The sequence below is a fragment of the Pungitius pungitius genome, chromosome 10 (assembly GCF_949316345.1).
Source record: "Pungitius pungitius chromosome 10, fPunPun2.1, whole genome shotgun sequence".
Taxonomy (NCBI): domain Eukaryota; kingdom Metazoa; phylum Chordata; class Actinopteri; order Perciformes; family Gasterosteidae; genus Pungitius; species Pungitius pungitius.
Window position 1 is genome coordinate 2012856 of NC_084909.1, and position 23764 is coordinate 2036619.

General features: G+C 51.4%; 6 protein-coding genes across 8 annotated transcripts in view; 3 read left to right on the forward strand and 3 right to left on the reverse strand.

The window, feature by feature from the left end:
- Positions 1-29: 29 nt before the first annotated feature.
- On the forward strand, positions 30-3660 carry dbr1 (debranching RNA lariats 1). Its single transcript, XM_037488311.2, has 9 exons — positions 30-196; positions 681-1017; positions 1131-1255; positions 1342-1422; positions 1498-1583; positions 1678-1902; positions 2035-2112; positions 2190-2335; positions 2564-3660. The coding sequence occupies exons 2-9, from the start codon at positions 821-823 to the stop codon at positions 3357-3359; spliced, it is 1734 nt and encodes a 577-aa protein (XP_037344208.2). The 5' UTR covers positions 30-196; positions 681-820; the 3' UTR covers positions 3360-3660.
- Positions 3661-3667: 7 nt separating this feature from the next.
- On the reverse strand, positions 3668-7807 carry rab5b (RAB5B, member RAS oncogene family). 2 transcript variants are annotated; one of them, XM_037488315.2, is made up of 6 exons: positions 7679-7807; positions 6682-6990; positions 6438-6589; positions 6133-6255; positions 5680-5773; positions 3668-5577 (listed from the first exon to the last, which is right to left on the reverse strand). In XM_037488315.2, exons 2-6 carry the CDS (start codon positions 6845-6847, stop codon positions 5462-5464), a joined length of 651 nt encoding a protein of 216 aa, XP_037344212.1. In that variant the 5' UTR covers positions 6848-6990; positions 7679-7807; the 3' UTR covers positions 3668-5461. The 2 variants fall into 2 exon arrangements, with proteins under 2 accessions (XP_037344212.1, XP_062421016.1); XM_062565032.1 differs by lacking the exon at positions 7679-7807 and adding an exon at positions 7482-7595.
- A 160-nt stretch (positions 7808-7967) lies between these two features.
- Positions 7968-12648, forward strand: lcmt2 (leucine carboxyl methyltransferase 2). Of its 2 annotated transcripts, XM_037488306.2 has the most exons (15): positions 7968-8182; positions 8723-8847; positions 8931-9012; positions 9098-9278; positions 9386-9542; positions 9618-9807; positions 9910-10017; positions 10347-10434; positions 10543-10761; positions 10833-11054; positions 11151-11248; positions 11323-11510; positions 11626-11761; positions 11838-12001; positions 12222-12648. In XM_037488306.2, the coding sequence occupies exons 1-14, from the start codon at positions 8141-8143 to the stop codon at positions 11997-11999; spliced, it is 1998 nt and encodes a 665-aa protein (XP_037344203.2). In that variant the 5' UTR covers positions 7968-8140; the 3' UTR covers positions 12000-12001; positions 12222-12648. The 2 variants fall into 2 exon arrangements, with proteins under 2 accessions (XP_037344203.2, XP_062421014.1); XM_062565030.1 differs by lacking the exon at positions 12222-12648 and having other exon boundaries at positions 11838-12177.
- LOC119228777 (beta/gamma crystallin domain-containing protein 1-like) overlaps positions 12228-23764 on the reverse strand; it is a 244007-nt gene continuing 232470 nt past the window's right edge. Inside the window, 2 exon segments of the mRNA XM_037488698.2 lie at positions 12228-12485; positions 12795-13029. Of these exon segments, the coding sequence (XP_037344595.2) occupies positions 12228-12485; positions 12795-13029 (493 nt within the window).
- tbccd1 (TBCC domain containing 1) lies at positions 14815-18791 on the reverse strand. Its single transcript, XM_037488310.2, has 9 exons — positions 18564-18791; positions 17916-17980; positions 17557-17823; positions 17232-17390; positions 16951-17067; positions 16554-16803; positions 16238-16424; positions 15660-16166; positions 14815-15457 (listed from the first exon to the last, which is right to left on the reverse strand). The coding sequence occupies exons 2-9, from the start codon at positions 17976-17978 to the stop codon at positions 15301-15303; spliced, it is 1707 nt and encodes a 568-aa protein (XP_037344207.1). The 5' UTR covers positions 17979-17980; positions 18564-18791; the 3' UTR covers positions 14815-15300.
- Positions 18976-23282, forward strand: dnajb11 (DnaJ heat shock protein family (Hsp40) member B11). Its single transcript, XM_037488312.2, has 10 exons — positions 18976-19161; positions 19609-19765; positions 20400-20497; positions 21093-21225; positions 21388-21530; positions 21789-21871; positions 21953-22010; positions 22112-22223; positions 22379-22538; positions 22686-23282. Exons 1-10 carry the CDS (start codon positions 19088-19090, stop codon positions 22748-22750), a joined length of 1083 nt encoding a protein of 360 aa, XP_037344209.1. The 5' UTR covers positions 18976-19087; the 3' UTR covers positions 22751-23282.

The window sequence follows — 23764 nt, forward strand, 5'->3', positions numbered from 1 at the left end:
TCTGTTTCCAACAATTAAAAACAATTCTTCGGAATAACGTCTTGCGCATGCGCGTCAGTACTAGACGAAAGGTGGGAAAATTCATTATTTTGCGTCGCTGCATGCTCATAACACAAGCATGATATTCAGAAAGGTTTAGTAGCTTAACGGAGTATACAACTCCACAAATAGACTCTTCAGTTAGCCATTCGTCGCCGTAAGTACTCAGTTTATTTTTCTGTGTGTATGCTTGTGAGAGAAACGGTTCTACTATTCAACGCGACGTAACGTTGTGCCACCTTAGACTAAGTGCGTAGCTTAGCTAGCATGTTATGTGGCTAATATTTAGTGCTAACGGGTTGTTGTTATCCCGTACATTAAGGAAAACTCCGGCAAATACCTCGTGGACACTCGTGTTGGGCTGAATGCCAGGTAGCAGCAGCGAAATGCTGTAATGTCCAGTGCATTGCGTAATGTTTAATATTATTAAAGTGGTTCCTCAGTTCAATCTTCCCATAAAGATGAAACACTGCACTGGCTGTTAAACCACTGTAAAGACACTCCAACTTTAACAGCTGATCACCAGCATTCTCATCATTGGAAAAACAATGTTGACTGAATGATGTCCTCAATATTAATGATGATCTTGACTTGAATGCCATCAACGCTTCCAACTTTGTCTTGTTTTACTTCCCCCGCAGATCACTAAACGATTACCTGGGAGCGGGCCCCAGCATCCTTGTGTCTGGAATGCTGACACCCCCTAAGCGGTCCCCGAAATTAAATCCACCACCCTCACCGTGATTTTCTATGCGATTGGCGTCTTACCTGTTTGCTCAGCATGAAGATTGCGGTAGAAGGCTGTTGCCACGGAGAGCTGGACAAGATCTACGAGACAATCGGCTACCTGGAGAAGAAGGAGGGGGTTAAAGTTGAGCTGCTGCTTTGCTGTGGAGACTTTCAAGCGGCGCGAAATGAAGGAGACATGAAGTGTATGGCTATACCACCCAAGTACAGGATGATGCAGACCTTTTACAAGTCAGTTCTTCTTTGTTGCTGTTGTTGGGGGGGGGGGGGATTTTGTCTTTAAAGAAAGTGCAAGATTAGAGTGAGAGCATTTCGTTCTTTAACATTTTTGTCTCGTGATGCAGATACTATTCTGGAGAGAAGAAGGCTCCCCTCCTGACCATCTTTGTTGGAGGGAACCATGAGGCTTCCAACCACCTGCAGGAGCTGCCTTATGGCGGCTGGGTGGCGCCCAACATTTATTACTTAGGTGGGGACCAGGAGACGTTGAACGTTGATGTTCTGTCGACCCGTCGCCTGTTAATTCCCAGGCACGACTTCCCTGTGTTTCCTTAGGTTATGCTGGTGTTGTTCGCTACAAAGGGATTAGAATTGGTGGCGTATCTGGAATCTTCAAATCACATGACTACAGAAGGGGTGAGGTTTTCCTTCCTTCATTTATGCTGTCCAAACACACTGCAGTATATTGATGAGAAATGTGTGCTCTTCAAGGTCACCATGAGTTCCCCCCATACGATCCCAATACACTTCGAAGTGTGTACCACATCCGCAATATTGAGGTTTTCAAACTGAAGCAGGTAATTATAGGAACTTGTTTCTCTTGCATGTTTTTTCGGAAAACATTCCAAATGAAGTTATTTAAACAATCCATCTTTGCAAATGTCCATTAAGATCCAGATGCCCATCGACATTTTCATGAGCCACGACTGGCCTCGTGGGATTTACCGCTATGGGAATACAGCAGACCTGTTGAGGAAGAAGAAGTTTCTGCGACAGGAAGTGGAGTCAAACTCTCTGGGAAGTCCGGCTAACGAGGAGCTCCTGGCTCACCTGCAGCCCAGCTACTGGTTCTCTGCACATCTGCATGTGAAATTCGCTGCGCTGATGAAGCATCCGGTGAGTGTGATGGCCTTTTAGCAAATAGCTGCATGGCTGCTATCGTTGGTATTAACATCTGATACATTTTAAACGTTAGTAATTCCTGAAACCAATGTATTATTTCAACTCAGCAAATACTCTTACCTTTAGTCTAAAGCGAATGCTGCCCCACGTGCGACCAAGTTCCTGTCTCTGGATAAGTGTCTGCCCTACAGGGAATTCTTACAGGTGAGAGAAATGTACAAAGAGGTCACCGTCTCGTCTGAGGTGTGGAGGTGTTCTAAGACGAGACGCTTGTGTTGCAGATTGTGGACGTCGCAGAGCGAGCAGGTTCATCCGAGGGCCTTGAGTACGATCCAGAGTGGCTCGCTATTCTAAAGGCCACCAACAGTCTGCAGAGAACCACCCCTCACCCCTGGAACCCCCCGGAGAATAACGGCCTGCACGAGCGGTACAGATATTAAACTTATGAAACAGCGTCTTAAGCCCCACCCCTTTTATGACTCCTACTGTGGGAAACGTTGGTTTTTCATGTGCGTACTTTGTTGCAGCCGTTGTGAAATCAAACAAACCTCTGCAAAAAATTCATAGTGTAATCAATAAATGTCCAATCCTCTCTGGACGCTGTTGCCGTCTGCGTAAACACAATGACGCGTGCTCTCTCGTCTTTACCCGTCAGGTGGGACTTTAGACCTTCAGAAGCCGCTATGATGCAGGTGGTGAAGGATCTCGGCGGCGATCTTTCCATTCCAGACAACTTCAGCCGGACCGTGCGACCCTACGACCCCGACAGGCCCGAGCCGCACGCCACCCCCAGCTGTAACACCAACCCTCAGACGACCGAGCTGTGCGCCACGCTGGGCCTCACCGACCTCTACGCCCTCGTCGGGCAGGGAGGCGTGGACTTGAGCAGACACCCCCGCGGCGCAGGGGGCAATGATGATGATGATGTTGATTATGCTGAAAGCGCGGACGAACCCAGCGAGTACCCAACCGACACTTCGGGATTGTCCAGTTCGTATAACCCTGATGAGATCACCATAGAGGACGAGTGGGAGGAGGAGGAGGAGGGGGAGGAGGAAGGACAGAAGGAGGCTGAGGGTGGGTCTAATCCAAAATCGCCAGTAGCCGGAGATCATCCCTCTGACGTGCCTGCGGGGGAAGGCCACACCCCCGGCCGGTTGGTTCTGCCCGCGCCCAAGTCCGATGCCTCCCCCACCAGCGTCTCCCTCCTGATGAACCTGCCGCCCCCCTCCCACTCGACCCCGGCCGTAGCTCGCTCGACCTCCAGAGCAGAGGGGGGGGAACACTGTGAGGGTGAAGATGATGATGATGGTGAAGAAGAAGCCTGCGCCTTACGCGCCCTCAAGCGTAGCAGCGAGGAGGCCGCGGCTGCCGGCAGCGGAGGGACGACCCCCCGAATAAAACGCAGAAACCAGGTCATCTATACGGCGGCGGAGGATGACGACGACTGAGGGTTAGAGGTCAGGGAGGTGAACAAAGTGAGGACTCGTACTTTTTTGTAATGGGCGGGCACAATTCTCGATTTTTTTTTATTGATTTGTAAAACGTACTATTAAGGTTAATATCTATTTGCCATTTTTTATACAGCTTCCCGTTAGCAGCAGTTTGGGACAAAATATTATTATGTGTAATTTTCAGAAATTAAAATGTTTTGCTTTTAGACTGAAGACGTGATAAATCATTGTGCAGCCACCTCTCAAAGGAAACTGATCAGTTGTGTGTGTGTGTGTGGTTTTTAGTTTCAAAGAAAAGCGTACTGTGCCATCAAAGAGCCACTCACAACTTTATTGAACACTTTGTCGACTCGTCATCACTGAAGAGTGAATTAGTGGACGCTGCTTAATGTATTTAATGAGCTTTTTTTTAATGCCATGACAGGGGGACAAATCATTTTAGGGTGCAACTGCTTCACCACATTTTTTTTTTTATCAATATGCCGGTTTCTGAATCTGAAAATAAACATTAAAGTAAAAGATTTTCCCGGAAACAAATTAGTTTAAATCCAACAGATTTATAACATTAAGTTTTTTTTTAAAGAATCTATTCCAGGTTCACAAGTGTGCCCTGCTAAAACCAACACACTTTGATTAGAAGACAATATACGACATACAGTGTATTCAACGAGCTCTCTACATCCACACGAAGCCGATACAGTAGGACCTGATGACATGTTGTCGGTTTCTAGTGCGAGTCGACATCGTTCCTGCCGCCGGCCTACGAAGCACACAATGATTTACAGAAAAAGAAACCCACAAATAGGCACTTTTTGTCTTTTTTTTCATCAATTTGTTCCATTTTCAGCAACCAAAGCGCACAGCTGTGTTTGAAGAGCATCATGTTGAGCTAAATGAAGATCAGATCACTACATCTTGATGGTAGACAACTTAGCATTAGACAAAGGACGGGGGGGGGGGGTGTTAAACAATCCTAAAAGGCATCACACAGGTTTTATCCATTAAAAATCTCATTTTCTTAATGTATAATTAACTTACATCACTTATGTGAAGCGAATGAATTCTCTAATGTGGGCGGAGCCAAAGATGGACGACCAACGTTCCCGCCGCTACATTCAGCATCTTCCTCCAGTGCAAGAATCATGAAGTGAGATTCATCCTTTTATCAAATGCTGGGATTTAAAGTCTTATTTTGATCCAGTGGTTTTCTTTTTAGGGATTAATTACTCTGCTACTGACATGTCATTTACATTTACTGCTCATACACAATATTAAAGTCATATGACCACACACACACTTCAGATCAAGTCTATATCATCTTCGCATTTTTTCGTGTGAACGCTGAAGCGTTGAAAACTATAAATATTTTAGGAACACGGCACCTCGATCATTCGTTAAAACAAGCGAGTCGGTCCGACCGACCAGATCAATGACAGACAAGCGCTTTCGTAGAGTTTAGAGGAAGAGGGAGCGACGCCGGACAATAAATACGTAGAAACGGACCCTCAGCAGAGAGGTCGGGGTTCATTCCGGGGTTACACGTCACGTGCCCCTCCTCACAGCAGGCTTCCATCGATTCGGGTCTAAGCAGGAGGCAAAGCAAGCGAGTGCAAGTTCCAACAACAGGAGAAGAAGAGTTGCTTCTTTTATGTCTGGGCCTTTTTTTTCTCTTTTCCTCTCCTCTCCTCTCTGGGCCGCTCGCCAGCGCGTGCTGCTCATTTTTGTGCATTTATTTTGTTACGCAATCAGGACTGTGAGCGGAAGGAACACGATAAACAACAAAGAAACATCACAAATTAGTGCTAATATACTACAACAGGCGTGCAGCTGTGTCCCACATCCCATCCTCTCCTCTCCTCTCCTCTCCTCTCCAGCTCCGAGGGACACACGCGTGGGACATCTTTAACGCCGCTCTGCTCCTCCCTCCTTCTCGCTCTCTCCTTTTAGGGTTTCTGTGTCTGAACGTCCTGCTCGGACAGGAGGATGAGTGGAGGGCGAGCTCGTCGGGCCCCGCCCCTGGAAGATGTCTGAGGGGAGACAGGGTGGTTGAAGGGGTGGTGGTGGTGGTGGTGGTGGTGGTGTCGCGGATGGTGGGAGGTTTAGTTTCCACCGCAGCAGGCTCGGGTGGAGTGGGCGTCGGGGTCCTGGAGGTTGACCCCCCGGTGCCGCGCTGCGTGTGTCGGGTTCTGGGTGTCGGTTTTTGGCATCTTTTTTGCTGCAAAGACACAAACAGTTTGACGTATTAAAAAAAAAAAGGGCTTTCCAGCCAGAGAGAAAAATAGTAACATGCAAATCTTGTCATATTGTGACAACTCGCCGATGGCCAGGAAGAGCTCGTTGACGTTCATGGCCGTCTTGGCGGAGGTCTCCATGAAGAGCAAGCCGGTGTCCTCCGCATACGTCTGGGCTTCCTTTTCCACACACACACACACACACACACAACACATCAGTGGTCATTCCAAAAACGCCGGATGCTGAGAGGAATAAACGTGCGTTATGTGAGCTTCACGTGACGTGCAGCTTCTGCAACAAACGCAGTTTATGTGTCGGTAGCTGCTGACTCATCAGGACGTCAAGCACAGAGCAGCCAAACTGATAAAAACGGTTTAATCAATAAAACCTTTTAATCTAATCTTTTTTTTTTCTTCCCCCAAGTAAACAAGCATTAAGTTTAAAGCATCAGTGACCTCCTCCAACCTTCCACGCGACAAAGGGCTGCTTAAAGCCCCCATTGTGCCAATAATATGAAATAATAACGTCACAATCTCACCTCGTAATCCACGAGTCGCCTCTCCGACAGGTCGGCTTTGTTCCCGGCCAGAGCGATAACGATGTTGGGACTGGCCTGCCTCTGCAGCTCCTTCACCCAGGCCTTGGCTCTCTCCAAGGTCTCCTGCAGCAACACAGCAAACACACGGTCAGAACACACAGGCAGAGGTCAATGAGGCGAGGAGCTCTCTCCGTCTTTATCCTCACGGTCACAAGTGTGATGCTGCGTTACACTTCAAATTGCTTAACGAGGAGCCATTCGGTCAACACAAAACAACGGGCCATTCGATCAGTGTCTGTTCGCACCGGCTTGGTGATGTCAAAGACGACGATGGCGGCCTGGGCGCCTCGGTAGTACATGGGAGCCAGGCTGTGGTAGCGCTCCTGTCCCGCCGTGTCCCAGATCTCAAACTTCACCGTGGTGTCGTCCAGACACACCGACTGAGCCAGGAACGCGGCTGCAACGAAAAGGGCCGGTCAATCACCCGATGAGCATTTAACCCCCCCCCCCCCCACACACACACACGCACCCCACCGGGTTCCCACTCACCTCCTATGGTCGTCTCCTGGAACTCGTCGAACTGTCCCTTGACGAAGCGCAGCACCAGGCTGGACTTGCCCACGGCCATGTCGCCCAGCAGCACCAGCTTGAACTGGCAGATCTTGGTCTGCGGCAGCGCGCCGTTGGAGCGGCCCCCACTCCCCCTGGAGCTCATGCTGCTCTGGAGCCGCCCGCGTGGGAGACGGCAGGTGTCGCTGGGCCTCCTCCTCCTCCACCCCCACCAGTGGACGTGGCAGTCACTTGGACAGTGGACCCTCGGGCGATGATGACGACGACGACGTCGTCTCAGGCGTCTCTCTGGGGGGGGGGGGAAGAAGGGAGACGGTTTGTTTACCTCAGGCACACAAAGTGTCTTTCTCTGTGCAACAAACCTCCGGTGCAGTCTCAAGAATGGACTTTTTTTGAGGACTAAAAGGAATAGCAGGGACTGCCATCCAAATGCAATAATTCCCATTTAGCGGCAGTGAATGTCTCCTACTACAATGTCCTTTCTCTTTCAACAACTGCCCCCCCCGTTAAGTTAGGTTTGGTTTGGTTTTGGACAGTGCGCGTGCTCGCTTTGCAGCATTGCTTGAGAGACTCAACACCCCCTGAATGTCCCACCGATTCAGGCATGAAAACATGTGTCCTCCGTGGTCAGGCAGAGAACCTTGGGATGCTGCGCCTCACAAACCGCTGTCTCCCGCAGACAGTGACCCACGCAGCGTTGCGGCAGACCGGTCACCCGACACGGCAGACCCCCCCCCCCCGACGCGCCTGGTGCCGCTGCCTCCGTTCAGCCGACTCACCCGCGGACCGTGTCGCGTGTCGCGCAGCCCTCGCCGTCGTCGTGTCGTCGTGTGCTAACGGGACGCCGCACTCGGCCGGGACGCGACGCGAAAAAAAAAACTGAATTTACACAGTCGACGCTCAGTCAAACGCGCAAATGGACGCTTTGGATTTAACTAACCGAACGCCACCGAGAGGAAAATATCAGAATACTCACGGCTTCAACTGTCGTTTCGGCAGCGAGCGCGACTGTTGACAACTGGGCCATCAGCTGGTGGAAGACAATGTTAACGCTTCCGGTAAACCCGCGCATGCGCACTGAGTGCCGCATTGTGGAAACCCGACCGCATTCCCCCTCACGGTCGATTCGGTGACTTCACCTGTTTACACCCCTCGGTTTTTATATCAAATGTGCTTTTATCGGCGGTAAGAAAGATAAATTAAATTAACAACTACGGATACAACCAAGGCCCAGAAAAAGCGTATTACCGGCGCACTAGCGACGTGTTTCCCTTGATGTCTTAACGATCTGAGCGGAGTTTTACTCGAGTGGCCTCCGGGCCGCGGGGGGCGCTGCGGGCCGCAGGGGCGACATTTGAGTCCGCGAGACTCCTCTCAATGCAACACGACTTTGATATTTACGGAACACACAGGTGAACGTGTGTTGAGTTTAGACATTATGCCAACGTCAAACAGAAAGCAGCAGGGAAAGGACTCCGCGGTAAGGCTCACTGATTCTTTCACTAATGTTGTTGGGTTTTTTATGCCACTGTGTTCTTATGCACATCAGAGGGGGGATGCTCTACTTCCCCTCAACATTTGATTGACAGCTTTACCCTTCTGCACGTACATATAGAAGTTGATATTATTTTACATGTAGGATTATTAAAAATCAAGCTATCTCATCTTTACCCCAAACACACAATACTGACAGTTACTGTACATTAGTAGACTAGTACTGTACATTAGTAGACTAGTACTGTACATTAGTACACTAGTACTGTACATTAGTACACTAGTATTCTGATAATGTGCAATAATCAGTCAAAGAGTCAAATTCAGATAACAGCTTTTTCTGCTTCCGCTCATCCATTTTGCCAAAAAAGGACCTGCATTATTATAACAATACAGCACCTTTACTTCGTGCAGTTGCTCATTTTACTCAAGCAAAGAGTCCGAGTATTCCCCCCCCCCCCCCCCCCCTCGCACGGTCACATGCTCGTTCCTGGTTGTGACGGGCCTCCTTCCTTCGACCATCCAGGTACAGGGGACCAACGACAGCAGCGTGGTGAGCAAGCTGTCCGCGGCGGCGAGGGGCTACTTCCACGACGACTTCCTCCGACACCTTGTGTGCAAGGAGGCCCGGAGGGCCCCGCTCGTCAACAGGTCGGCAGGGTCACACAGGTGGAAGTAGCACATGGGGTCACGGTGTGTGCGTTTTAAAACAATAACCACGTGTCACACCACAGGGGTTACTATGTGCGCTGGAAAGCCGTGGACTGCTGTGTGCGACGGTTCCTGCACGTCACCAAGAACTGCCCCCTGAGACAGGTAACGGAACGCCGCCGCTTATTTCATTAGACAGTGTAACGTTTATTCTTATTCTGATTTTTCTTCATCGTCCCGCTTCTGTCAGATCCTGTCTCTGGGGGCGGGGTTCGACTCGGCGTATTTCCGCCTGCACGCCGACGAAGCCCTGGACGGGGCGGTCATGTTTGAGGTGGACTTCCCCGACGTCAGCCGCCGCAAAGCCGCCCTGATCGCCTCCAACGCCACGCTGAGGGACGCGCTGGAACCCGGCTCGCCTCCCCCCGCGGGTCAGCGCCGTCCTCTCCCCCCCTCCCCCTCCCCCACTCGAAGACGTCTCTCTGTGTCCCGCGTTGTTGTATTCTGGGAGTTCACGCACCGCCCTCTGTGCCTTCAGGACCGGTCCACGTGTCCAGCCGTCAGTACCAGCTGATCGGGGTGGACGTCCGAGAGGAGTCCCGGGTGGAGGAGGCTCTGGGTGCGGCTGGTCTGGACCGCACGGCCCCCACCCTCGTTCTCTCCGAGGTGGTGCTCACCTACATGGAAACGCAGTCGTAAGTTAGGGGACCGCTTTTGGTGACGGCGTGAAACCCGTCGGATTGGTCCGTTTCACGTGGCGTGTCTTCCAGGTCGGACGCCGTCATCAGCTGGGCGTCGAGGCTCCTGCCGCGGTCGCTCTTCGTCGTGTACGAGCAGATGCGTCCGGGCGACCCCTTCGGCCGGGTCATGCAAACCCATTTCCGCAAGCTGAATTCGACGCTGCACGGCCTTCGGCGGTACCCGGACGCCGCGGCGCAGAGGCGGCGGTTCCTGGACCGGGCAAGTGTGCCTCGAAGACAAACGCCCCCCCCCCCCCCGGCGCGCCTGGTGGTGGCTTCAGTCCGCACGCCCGTGGTTTTGAGATGTTGCCTTTGTCCTCAGGGCTGGGAGCAGTGCGTGTGTCTGGACATGAACGCCTTCTACCTCGGGATGCTCCCCGAGGAGGAGAGACGCAGGGTGGAGAGCCTGGAGCCGTTTGACGAATATGAGGTCAGCCCCCCCAAAGACTTCCTCCACCCTCCTCGTCCTGTACCTCACCCGAGGGGTGTACATGTCTCTGTCCTCATCCTGTACCTCAGGGCTGTACATGTCTCTGTCCTCGTCCTGTACCTCAGGGCTGTACATGTCTCTGTCCTCGTCCCGTACCTCAGGGCTGTACATGTCTCTGTCCTCATCCTGTACCTCAGGGCTGTACATGTCTCTGTCCTCATCCTGTACCTCAGGGCTGTACATGTCTCTGTCCTCGTCCTGTACCTCAGGGCTGTACATGTCTCTGTCCTCGTCCTGTACCTCAGGGCTGTACATGTCTCTGTCCTCAGGAGTGGCACCAGAAATGTTCACACTACTTCATCCTTACTGCCTCCCGGGGCCCCTCGATGGCTCAGACGTTACTCACCCCTGCTCCAGGTAGCTATCACTTTGTCGTCGCCCCCCCCCCCCCCCACAAGGACAAACCGGTGCGCTCGATCCCACCGATGGTATCTTTTTATCCGCTTGGTGTCTGAACCGTTCCAGCCCCCTCCATTGTCCCCTCCTGGAGCCCCGCGGCGCTCAGCGCTCGGCCCGTGGCGCTTGGCGTGGAGGGTCTGGGGATGGCTTCCACCCCGTTGAGCCCGGGGCGGGTCCTGCTGACGGGAGGCTCGGCCAGAGGAGGCAGGGGGCCGGTGACCCGGATGCTCCTCAGGGACGAGGGCGGCTGGAGATCCGTCGACGTGGAGCCAACAGTGGGTTTAGGTGAGAGGGGGGGGGGTTTGAATTGCACTCTCGCTGCAGCGATTCGTGGCTAACCGCGATGCGGCCCCCAGGTGTCCGGCTCTACCACACCGCCACCCCTCTCCCCGGGGGAGGGGTCGTGGTCTTCGGGGGCCGCTCCTCCCCACTTAACCCGGTCAGGGCCCTCATGAGAGTAACCCCGGACGCCCTCGGCCCCCCCGCCACAGGGAAGCTGTGTGTGGAGCCGATGGTCTGTACGGGAGAGCCGCCGGCGCCAAGGTGGAGGCACACCGCCACCGCCGTCCGTCACAAGGGTGAGATCAAACAGGAAGTCTCCTGTCTTTTTTTATTTTTATTTGATGTCTTATTCATTATAAAAACAAAAGCTCAAGCTTCATTTTCCTGTGCAGGCAAAAGCTTTCTGTTCGTGTTCGGTGGAAAGAATGAATCGGAGGCAGCGCTGAGTGACAGCGGCTTCCTGAGTGTAGACCAGCAGCACTGGACCCAGGTTTGTCTAATCTTTATTTACACACACATATATACAGTGTATATATATCATCAATCTTATCGTATCATCTACAGGTCCCAGTAGAGGGCGCAGCGCCGGAGGCCCGCCATTCCCACTCCGCCTGTTCATACCGGGGGGGTGTGGTGGTGTTCGGAGGGTTAGACCGAAGGGGGGTGCCGCTGGGCGGCCCGGCTGTGCTGCGGCCGACTGACGGAGGCTTCTCCTGGGAGAGGGTGGAGGTGCGGCCCCCCGTTGTTCCCAGGTGCGTACAGCTCCCCCCCCCCCCCCCACCCCCCACCCCCCACCCCCCTCCTGACCTCCACACCGGCGAGTTAAAAAAAAACCCGCGCCCTGAGGTTCTCTGCTCCCCGCGTCAGGTACTCCCACTCGGCCCACGTGGTGGGCCACCGGCTGGTCGTGGTCGGCGGCGTCTGGCTGCATTCGGACGGCGTCCCGGGGGTCGCCGTGGTCGACCTCAGCGCGCGCAGCAGCGCCGAGTTCCGACTGGACACGGTGAGTAGCCGCACGTCGCCGGAGCGTCCTCGGGCCCCCGGGGGTCTAACCCTGACCAACGTCTGCCCCGCTCCAGAGCTCGGTGCCGTGGCCCCTGATGCTGCACTCGTTCTGCTCCGAGCTGTCGGACCCAGAGGAGCCTCAGCTGCTCCTGGTGGGCGGGGGAGGAAACTGCTTCTCTTTTGGGACTCACTTCAACCTGCAGCCCGTCACTGTGGACCTCAGACCTGCAACCTGAAGGTGCTCCTATGAAGCTGTGAAAGCTTTTATCTGGTTTGTCTCGGCTTTAATGCTGATGCTTCTATATGACCCCCCCCCAGCTCATTAAACATCTCACATCTGGAAAAGAAAATGTTCTCAGTTTGCTTGATAGACTTTTTAAAAATATTTTATTCATCACAGTGAATTAAAATCATTTGCAAATATCAACTCATTGGGTCGTTTTCTTTTCAACGTGGAGGTCGAGTCACTCGGTGAAGCGCCTGAAGGACTGGACCGTCGGGCTGACGGCCCCCCAGTCGGCCGGCTTGCGGTATTCCCCCTTCTCCAGGAAGTACTGGCGCCCGCGGTAGTTGGGGTGCTCGTAGAAGACCCACCAGCCGTCGAGGATCTTGCAGGAGAGGACTTCCCTCCAGCGGATCTTCTCCAGGAGAGAGGAGCAGTCCTCCGTGGCCTCGAAGGCCTGGCCCCCGAAGTCGGCCTTCTCATACAGCTGCAGTTTGTACTGGCTCCCGCTGGTCTGCGGGGGGGGGGGATAAACGGGGGAGATGAGATTTGCATCTGTAGCGTGCATGAAGGGGCTGCTTTTGTTTGTGTAGTGCGTACAAGCCTGGACAGACTAGATGGATTTTTACTTGTTGTGTAAGTGCCCCCCTTTGCCCCCCCCCCATCGCCCCTCCCCCACACCCTGTATTGGCCTACATTGACAAAGCCCCGCAGTCATGGGCGGCATCAACAGCCCCGCGTGACCTCTCCCCTGCTCAGCGGCAAAGAGGAAAGGCCCCGCGGGGTCAGAGGTCACGCCGCACGCCACACGGGCCCGACTTACGAAGCGGACCATCTTGCAGGAGCTGAGGCGGTCGTTGAGGCCCATCCAGCGCTGGTACTCCGGGTACTCCCCCCTGGTCAGGACGTACTGGTGGCCCATGTAGGTGGGCCGCTCGTACACCACCCAGGCCCCGCTCTCCACCCGGATGGAGTTGCAGCGGCTCAGGTAGGCGTGGAAGTCGGAGCAGTCGCTGTCGCACTCATAGCGACGTCCCTGGAAGCTCTTGTCCTCGTAGAAGACAATCTGTGGGGGGGGGGGGGGGAGGACGACGACAACGGGGGAGTCTTACATCTCGTCCACTAGCCACATTTTCCAAAAATATAAATTTTAGCATTATTTTTTTCCCCCGGTGGAGCTTTAACCTCCTTTGGCGGAGGGCGATCCACCTCCTACAGCCCCCCCGCACCCCCCCCCCCCACATACCTGCACATACGGCTTTGCCCTCCCCCCCACATTCACTCTCTAGCTCCATGCTACAGTGTTACCAGAGTCCCACCTGGCCTTAACTCACCCTGCCCATCTTGGATACAGCGTGTGGGACAGCCCTGGAGGTGTGAGGTGGTGCTGGTGGTGGTGCTGGTGATGGTGCTGGTGGCTCCTCTGAGGTCTCAGTGTTGCAGCAGCCCCTCGCCGGCCCCTTTTTATATCCCCCGCTTTCCCACGTTTATAAACTGCAACGGTGGAGGCAAAAAGGGGAACAATCGCTTTGTCATGAAAATGAGATCCAAAAATTGAGTCAGTGATTCTAGTGCTATTCAGTCTTTCCAGAAAAGCGAGGAAGGATTACGGCATAAAGGGCGGGCATGGTAAGCGTCCATTGACCCCACTTCTCTGCTGGCTGGGTGCAGTGCCCACCCACCCCCCCTCGCTCCATGTTACATATGCCAGCTCCTGGACCTGCTAACTCAGGACTTGTTTCTGCCTTATGGACCAGTGTTCGGATTTATTCTAGTTAAAGAAGCAACAAGTTGATTATCAGTAAGGTACAAACATCTGACACACAAAGGCTGCTGTAATATATCTATAAAGTGCATAGATTTGATTATAAATGTTACTACAAATGCATCCATTGCCATGCTGAATTTTACATGTTTAATATACTACAGTATCTGTATTCATACATAGACTGAGGAATTGGTTATGGTCAAAGTACGTTTATATCCGACATGTGGTGGAGAGGAAGTAAAGTCCCATTAAAATGATAAACTACAGTACAAGTACCTCCAAATTGTGCTTCTGTATTCTGAGAATGAATACAAGTATTTATGAATCAAAGAATTCACATCACATTAGTGGACAAACGTAAAGACAGCATCAAAACAGGCCTTTAGTCCAAACTATAATTTATTTTCAATCACCAACTATATTGTGCACTTCATATTGAGGTGCGTGTGTATTCAAATCAAATCTTTGCGGCAGTAAGATTTTACAGTGTGATCACATCTGGAGACAAAGCAGCATTTTAAAAACTTACAGTAATATTCTGTTGAGTTATAGCATCTTAACAGTACATTTTTCTTCATCAATAAGACCCTTCGTTAAATAAAAATGCCCCGAAAATGCAGTTCCATCGTTAGAGTAATGCGTTTCCTTCATGTAATGCGTGGAAAGGGAGCAGGAAGCTAATCGGCTGAAGGACACTGAGGTTGTAAACACTAAAAAAACTGTTCTGGATGAAAGGCTGAAAAATAGTACTTACTATAATGCTAGAATAAACATTCATACAGGTGAACTAAACATCTAGACAGCTGCAGAAGTAATAAAAGTATTGTCTCTACCTTCATAAAATATGAAGGTCATTGTTAATCCCTTCAGTGGAAAACACTTGATTGCCAATTATTATTTGATCAAAAACACAAAAATACAAAGACCTGAGCTAGTAACTGTAGGAGCACTAATAATATGTCCTCAATACCCAAAGTGCTGCATTCATCTTTAAATGCAAGTGTAAACCCCCCCCCCCCCCCCACACTTTTTTCCAACAAGTGAGTAGCGCTGAGTGCGTGAGTGAAAATCCCTGGAGGCGCAATGGACAAGAACCCATCAAGCTATCAGTGCGTTAAGGTGGTGACGACCCCCCCCCCCCAACCCATTGCTATTAGTTTCTAAATGCAGACTCTAAAAATTAAAATCCTGCCAAAAGTTGATTTGAATTCTCAAACTGTGCCTTGACGACCGTTTCGAGATCAGTGGCTGCGTTTCAGGAGGCATCGACGCTCCGAGAGAACAAGTCACTGAAGGCTCCTCTTCAAACACGATGCCACGCCTCCTCTGTGGGCGGCTCCTCTCCAACAGGCCGCACCGGGTTACACGCCACAACGAGCGGGGCTAAACTGGCAGTAAATCCACCGCTGCACACCAACCGGAGCAAAGCAAAGCGAACCACGCCGCCCTGTTACGACCTGAAGAAGCGCTCCGAGTGTCGGACCACGCGCGGCCCGGTCGTGCAGCCCCGTCTCGCTACGTTTAGACCAAAGCGCCTCTCTGCCCGTCACTTCCTGGTGTGTTTGGCGGCGGCGGCGTCGTCGTGTGGCGGCGTCTCCGCCGCTGGGGGGACGAGGCTGTCGAGTTCCTGCCTGTGGCCCGTTTCCAGAAGCCACTCGTGGAACTTGACCTCCACCAACTCCTGGAACTGCCGCTTCTGCTCCCTTGAGCACAAACGAGAAACCAGAGGACGACAGCAGGCGTGAAAGTTAAATAAATCGATACGCAGCAGGAGGGTGGGGGGGGGGGGATCAGCAATCAATCATTCTGTGGCGAGCTCGCTCTAATAGCTGACTATTAAAAACACTCTTTATATACGTACAAGTGGTATTAGAAAGTGTTTCTGTGGTCCGATCGGCCACTCACTTGTTCAGCCGGGCCTCCAGCACGGTCTTCTGCCAGTTCTGAATCCTCCTCTGCTTTTCGTCAAGCACCGCCTGGTACTGGGGGGGCAGCCCCCCCGGCACCTCGCACGTGTCCCCCTCAGTCTCGAAAGGCACGACCAGCGCGTTGAACTCGGCCGGGGGCTGCAGGCGGAAGCAGCCCGGCTCGGCGCCGACGAGGCCCTCGTTCCCCAGGAGCAGCGGGCGGTCCCAGGCGTTGGGCACCACGGCCAGGCCCGCGCTGGCCATGTGGTCCTCCAGGGTGGGGTAGAACGTGTGGAACGGCCCCAGCGTGACGTCCGTGTTCCCGGGGAGGAGCAAGGGGCGGGTGGGCGTCAGGGCGTGGATGGTGCAGCGCGAGGACACGCCGACGGCGATGCGGCCGGCCACGCACACCACCCGCAGGTTCTGGCAGCCGTGGATGTGGACGCTGGTCTCGACTGGACCCAGGACCACCGTGCAGTCGCGGCACTTGTCCACGCTGACTGATCTGGTGGTGGAACAGAGGCCATGACGGAGGGAAGGGGGGGGGAGTCCACCGTGAACGGGAGCCACGCTTACCGGAGAGGGGAGAGAAGGTAGATGAAGGCATCCGAGCATCTGTGGATTTTGATGTTGGCGCCGGTCAGCTTGTCCGAGGTCTTCGCCAGCGTCTGTTTGAAGACCTGCGACATCAGCACTATCTTGCTGCCGGGCGGAGCCATGTGGGTGTTTCGGGCTATTTTGGCCCTCTTCATGGATCCCTCCACTGGGACGCACAGGCCGAGAGCAAAGTCAGAGAAACGTAGACTGACAGAACGATTTATGGCTGCAAATGATCAGAGATTCTTCTCTGAAGACGCCACACAAAACATCAGTCCAGGAGATTTTAGGATACCTTGTTGGGCCCAGGCCAGTTTCTTGCCCGAGCACAGGCAGGCGGTCATCCCAAAGGGGTTGAGGGTGAGGCTCTGCTGGAGGCACGAGAGGAGCTTGTGCTGGGGGAAGGAGCGGCTGAGCGCCGAGTAGCCGGCCTGCGTCTGGAGGGCGCCTCTGCTCAGCAGCTTGTGGACGGGCAGAACCGCCCTGCCGTGGGAGACCGAGCCCTCCAAGAGCAGGCCCAAGCTCTGCACGGCCTTCAGGGAGATCTGGCAGAAGAGACACGGGAGCTGCAGATTAAGGGAATTCTCTTTTTCCACATTGCCAGGAGAGACACCCCCCCCCCCCCCCGTTGTCAAAGGACTCTTTATTTTTTACGTAAAGTAAACCTTTATGTGTGCACACAGTCCACAGACCTGGCAATCTCTGAGGGCCTGTCCAGATTGTGACAGCTGGCCAGGCTCCACCAGCAACTCCAGAATCTCAGCGAGATGGCTTTTCACAAACGACAGGTGAGCCTGATCGTCCCAGTTCTGCAGAACCAAACAGAAAAAAAAAGGACAGCGAGTGAGACATTGCGATGAATTGAGAGAAGACATTAGACGTGATAATGTCTAGGCGTCACACCAGGAAATTGGTAGGAAACAGATCAACAGCCTGCAATGAGAGTTCTCTTTGCCTTCACCGTAACACGGACCTTGTTCTGAGAGCTGGTCTTGGCCTCCCGGTCCGACGGGGACGGGCAGCGAGTGCGGTGGCTGGGCCACTCCTCACCAATCAGGGAGGTGCGCAGAGACACGTGGTTCAGCTGCTGGATGTAGAGGAAGAGGAGGAACTGCATTGTGTCCACGGACAGCTGGAGTGAAAAGGAGACACAATGTGCGCATATCAGTGTGCATCTCCTACTCAAATTCCCTCCGCCTAAGGGGAAGAAAAAAAAACAACAACACAAAGGTGACCTGAGCCAGTCGCACAACGCCAACACACTGTCATATATAGATATTTTGTTATTTTTGTCTTGCCTTGCTCCTTTGTTGATCCAGCTCACTTTTGGAAGAGCACTGGGAAAGGCACTCTGCCCACTCCAGCCTCTCCTCTGGCGTGTGGCCTATTAGCAGGTCAAAGGTCTCGAAGTAGAGCCACGCAACGTCTTCTGGGAGCTGTAGCTTGCCACACGAAATATGCCTCCACATGGGCCAGCCCAAAGTGGGGAAGCAGCCCTCCCGCGCTCGCACGTACGTCGCCATCTTGCGCAGGTAGTGGAAGCTGAGCTTGGAGGAGGGAGCCACCTGCAAGAGGCGTTGATTCCAGGTGTTTTACTACATGTATATTCCCCGGGTGGATGTCATTGGTTTAAAATGGATGGGGAGAGGATATTCACCTGCAGCGCACCCAGTAAGAAGGGTTCCATGCGTGGCCATATGCTCGCTCGGTCTGCCTCCATGTCTGCAGAGAAAGGACATGAAGAGAAGAAAGAGGACCTCAGATGTGCAAGAATTTCACTCTGTAAATTTGAACCTCATAAAAATACTGAAATTAGATTAACCAAGGAGTGATTACCTTAATTACCACCTTGTTTTTATAAAGCTGACCATACAAGTTTTATTAACAAGTATAAAGTAGCTAAAAGCAGTTTACCTGATTACATTTACACCTGATTTTAGTGATTGTTATTGCACGAAAAAATACTATTTTAAAAAAGGTTTTATATGTGGTTAATTGAACAATGCCTCTTTTAACGCTCCTATGACAACCAGGGCGCTCATGTCGTCATCACCTGACCATAACATACAACTTAATCAAGTCCGGCTAAAGACGAACCCCGCACGCACAAGAACTCACTCCTCGTGTTTTGGCAGTGCGTGAGAGGCAGCGTCGTGTGGGTTAAGGGTTTTAGTAGCCGGGGGGGACGAGCGCGGTCCCGTCCCGGAACGGACTTCACTGAAGCGCTAACTCGGCTAACTTCAGTTAGCTAGCGCGACCGACGAGGCAAACGGGGACCGGGAGACAGCCGTGTCCCCGGGCTTACTTTGTGCCTTTGTGTTGGTCCCGGCGCCGTGGCGTTCCGTCCGGATGGGTCACTCGTACGTCGGAGCAAAGACGGTAACGAGTCGCGTCGTGGACCCCCCCCCCCCCCGGCGGGTTGCGATGACAGAGGCAGAACTTTCTCACGTCCGCCGTTCTTCCTATTTGGCGCCCTCCTCCGAACTGACATCTGTTGCGCGCATCTGGCGGGGACGCGCTTTATCCAACGCAGGGGGGGGACGTTTTTATCTGGAAAAACACGCTAATTTTGCTGAATTTAACTTCACACATGCATTTCTTGTAGGCTCTGGAGTAACCTGTTACACGTAGGAGAAGAAAAAAAAACAGACGCTATATTACGTAGAAGGATGCGACGTGTTTCTTTAAAGGGGGCGGGGCTTTAGGCGTCCAGTGGGCGGGCTCTATGTGACAGAAGGAAGAAGGCTCGTGACGGGCAGCCGGGATCCAACCTTCAAAAGCCGGCTGTTCTTTCGCCACTTCCTACCGACCACAAAATACAGGCGTTCCATGGCTACCAAAGGGATGAACCTGTGCAATGTGTGCTGCCTGCTCCTTTACGTTGTCACGGCGGTGCTGGCGGGGTAAGTCTCACGTTGGACCCACTCGGCCGTTTGAAAGAGCTTCGCCGGGCGGTACACATGTTTCACTGTGATTGGTCCACAGCAAGTTGTAACGTGTGTGTGGCGTGGAACCGGGACAGGTTCACACAAACACACGCACACTCCACGCTGTTCTTCTAATAAGTGATTTATATGTTGGTCTAACTAACCAACTTAACGTTACGCGTTATGTATTCATTCATTCACGGTTTGAATGGCTAGCTTGCTCAGTTAGCCTGAAGCTAACCCCCGTAGCAGCTAAGCTCTACCCGGCTTCATCGATCGGTGTCTTTAGCCAAGTTAGCAAGCTAGCTGCTCATCACCACAGTACAACCTGTACACAATACAAGAGTGTTCTGTCACTACAGCCTGTGTGTCATCCAAAATCACTTGACCCCCCCCCCCCCTCTCTCTCTCTCCCTTTTGTAGACGAGATTTCTATCAGATCTTGGGGGTGACAAAGAGTGCAACGATCAGGGATATCAAGAAGGCCTACAGAAAGCTGGCTCTCCAGCTGCACCCCGACAGAAACCCCGACGACCCGAAAGCTCAGGATAAATTCGCAGACTTGGGTGCAGCTTATGAGGTGAGTTATGCAAATAACGTGGGCTTCATTGGCGTTGTAGGGAGCCCCGGTTGACTCGTTTTGACTCTAAAAGTTGGTTTAAATGTGCGTGGCTGTCATTAAACGTAAGACTGGTACTGTAGATCCAGCTTACATGGATGATTCCGGAAGAGACACCGATACAAAAGTAATTTTGTACGCTGGCTATCTTGGTTGTTGTTGGAGACGCTACGGCCGCTGTGATTGGTCGAGTAGACCGTGTGGCTGCATCCGATTGGCCGTGACGCAGCACAGCTGGCGTTCAGGAAAGCCAGACGTGGATAAGTGGGCGGGGACTAAATGCAGGTGTTTTTCTATGAAACGTTCACGTTGGTCTTTTTCTTCTTTTTTTGAGTGATTTGAGTGGAAAATGGTATACTTGCAACATTCTAGTAGGACACAAATGAGTATTTATCGGTATATGACGTCTGTATACACTTAACAATGGTCATTTATTGATGTTTTTTCATAATCCCTCTTTCCTACTTTTAGCTGTGACTGTGGCTCCCTTCAGGATAAATATAGTTCCATCTTATCTGATTCAACCCTGTTATGCAACTAGTACTGCTTTGTTTGAATATTCTGTGACTGACGGGTTGTTGTCGTTGCTGTTCAGGTGCTCTCGGACGAGGAGAAAAGGAAACAGTACGATGCGTACGGAGAAGATGGACTCAAAGAGGGTCACCACGGTTCACACAATGATATCTTCTCCAGGTTCGTTTCTCGCACTCAGGTTTTTAAAAAAAAAAATTACAGTCGTACATTAGAGAACTTCACTGAACGCTATTAGATGGTTTATGTAAGGTCTTCCTAAAGGGCAAATTCACCAAGAAAACAATGGTGTTTTGGGTCAAATTAACCCACATAATCACTCAACCCTGGAGATAATGGAGAAATTCAACCATATAACCAAAATTACTTTATTGTTGATTTAGATAACTTGGGCTTCCCTGGCAACTGTGAATCTGGTTATCTTATATTTTTTTTAAACCAAATAAATAGTTAATTCAAAACCGTTTGTATTGTGTGCCTTGGATTAACGAGAGTATTTGTGTCAGTGTGACACTGATTTCAAAGATCAATGTTGCTGCTGATTTTATTACTCCTATTTATGTTACATTTTCAATCTTTAGGCATAAATTCACCCAAAACTAGGTGAGACTTGTTATTCTTGCAAACAAATTTTCATAAAGGGTTGGTACACTCAAATAACATGTCTGGGAATTTATTTTAAATGTTCTGACAGAAGATAATTTGTTTTTAAATTGTGTCTCCAATATTCTGCTCTCGCTCTGTCTTCCTGCTGCAGCTTCTTTGGTGACTTTGGTTTCATGTTTGGAGGAAATCGACAGCAACAGGACAAGAACATCCCCAGAGGAAATGACATCATACTAGACCTGGAGGTCATGCTTGAAGAGGTGTACTCTGGGAACTTTGTCGAGGTGAGGGGGGGGGCGGGGGGAAATCCTGCTCGCTGCATCAACACCCCACACTTTATTAATCCTATTTGAAATATGTGATCGAATGTGCCGCAACTGCAGATTTGGATTGACTGCCTTTGCCATATTTTAAGTCTGATTTGCCCCCCCCGCGGTGTCGCCCAGGTTGTACGCAACAAGCCCATCGCCAAAGAAGCCCCCGGCAAGAGGAAGTGTAACTGCAGGCAGGAGATGAGGACGACGCAGCTGGGACCCGGACGCTTCCAGATGACTCAGGAGATGGTGTGCGACGAGTGTCCCAACGTGAAGTAGGTCGTTGCTTTGGGGGGGGGGGGTGAAACTCCTGTTTGTTACTCGGACTGGGGGGGGGGGTCCAGTAACGGAGGCTATGTGGAAGAACTCGAATGTAGCTCAAAATGGTTCAGGACACCTGAGCAAGAAGTAGTTGGCAATCAATAAAATTATTTTTTGGGGGGGTTTCTCAAATAATTAAGACGAGTTGATATCAGAGGTGTATATGTAATTTTTTTTTTTTTTTTAAATTCATTTTGTGCTGCTCCCCACAGGCTGGTGAATGAAGAGCGGACCTTGGAGGTTGAAATTGAACAAGGAGTCCGAGATGAAATGGAGTACCCCTTCATTGGGGAAGGTAACTCTTGGCAAAGCGTGTCATTGAATCTGTTGTTTTTTTCCCAAATATTTGAGCCGTTACTGACGCGTTTATTTGCAGGGGAACCTCACATCGACGGCGAGCCCGGAGATCTGCGTTTCCGCATCAAAGTGCTAAAGTACGAACAAGCTGGATCGGCTACAACAAAAGTCTTTCAGCGTAGAATGTGGTGTCAGACCATGATGCTTTTTTGTTTGTTTTTTCTGTTCCCTTTTCTAGACATCCTGTGTTTGAACGCAGAGGAGACGACCTGTACACCAACGTCACCATCTCCCTGGTGGAGGCGCTGGTCGGCTTTGCGATGGACATCGAACATCTGGACGGACACAAGGTTCTGTTTCATCGCGTAGAGCCGTCAGATCCTTTGCCGATTTCCGGCTTGGTGAACAGCTGGAGTCGCTGTCGCACTGTGTTTTTTTTTATTTTTTTTTATAAAGGAAGCGATGTGTGGATTGTTGAGGGGTTGCTTCCGTCTCTGCCCGACAGGTCCACATAGAGAGGGATAAGATCACCAAGCCCGGCGCCCGGATGTGGAAGAAGGGAGAGGGCCTGCCCAACTTCGACAACATCAACATCCGCGGCTCCCTCATCATCACCTTCGACGTGGAGTTCCCTCAGACGCAGCTCGACGAACATCAGAAGGATGGTGAGTTTTCACACTTGGTCCCTTTTTTCAAAGTGCAACGAATTGAACTCCAATAGAATCGTAGCACATTGTTCTGACGTTTTAAAATGTGCCTTTTTTATATTGTATTTTTTGCTGCTGTTGAAGGTGATCGTTCTGCTGTTGCAGGTATCCGGAGTCTTCTGAAGCAGGGCTCTGTACAGAAGGTGTATAACGGACTCCAGGGATACTAGCACAGACACAGCCTGGACTGAGTTATCTCTCTCTCACACACACACACACACACACACACACACACCTTCATCAACAGGACGGCGCTGCGTGAATCTGACATAGGTGTATTTATTGTCTTCAGATTGTTCTCAGGACGGCTTCAACCCAATTAGGTTTTTAATGCTCTACATTTGGACAGCAGTTGCAGGTGTTTTTATTTGCATGCATCAACTGAAAAGATGCCGTTTTCTTTTTGTTGTAGCTTTTTTTCTTCCCCAACTCAAATTATGCTGTAATAGGTCTTTTCTGTTTGTTTTAAAAAGCTAAATCAACAATTTGCGAGTCAAGTTACCCTGTATACTGTCTGTTTAAGCCACTGAGCCTCTGTGCCACCCATCAGTCTGATGATGATGATGAAGAAGACGAGGCACAAAGCCTGGTACCGAACACGGCTCGTGGCCTCTCACACCTTTTCTTGTCAGGCTCCTGTTCTTTAACTCTTTGTAAATAGGAAAGTACAAAGCTCATCAGTTTGTTGTGTTCCAGTTTTTTCTATTTTAAGTTGGCTCTTATCTGTTTACACACGTTGCCCCCCCCCCCCCACCCCCCGATTCACTGAGACGAGAGTTGACCTCACCATGTTGTTTTACTATATTTGGAGAAACGAGGCGCTGCTGTAGGAGAAAACGCACGATCCAGGTCACTCGCCTTTTTAAAGCAAAGGGACTTCATTTAATCTGCATCCGTGTGGTTTATTCTATTCTTCTGTTTATTTTATGATCAACTGCAACGTGGCGTCCCAACAGAATGAGAGTCATGGCCCTGGGGGGGGGGGGGGGAGGGAGGGAGTACTTTTCACTGACAATATAAATAAAGATTTCTACAAATTCTGATGAGGTGTCTAAACCCAGATCCACCAGCAGACGGTATCGGGGGGGGGGGGCTATTCTTTCCCTGCGATGAGGTCCTACAGCCTGAAGTGTTTTGACATGAGCGGTTACCAGGTGCTATTTTACGGGTTAAAATAAAAAATA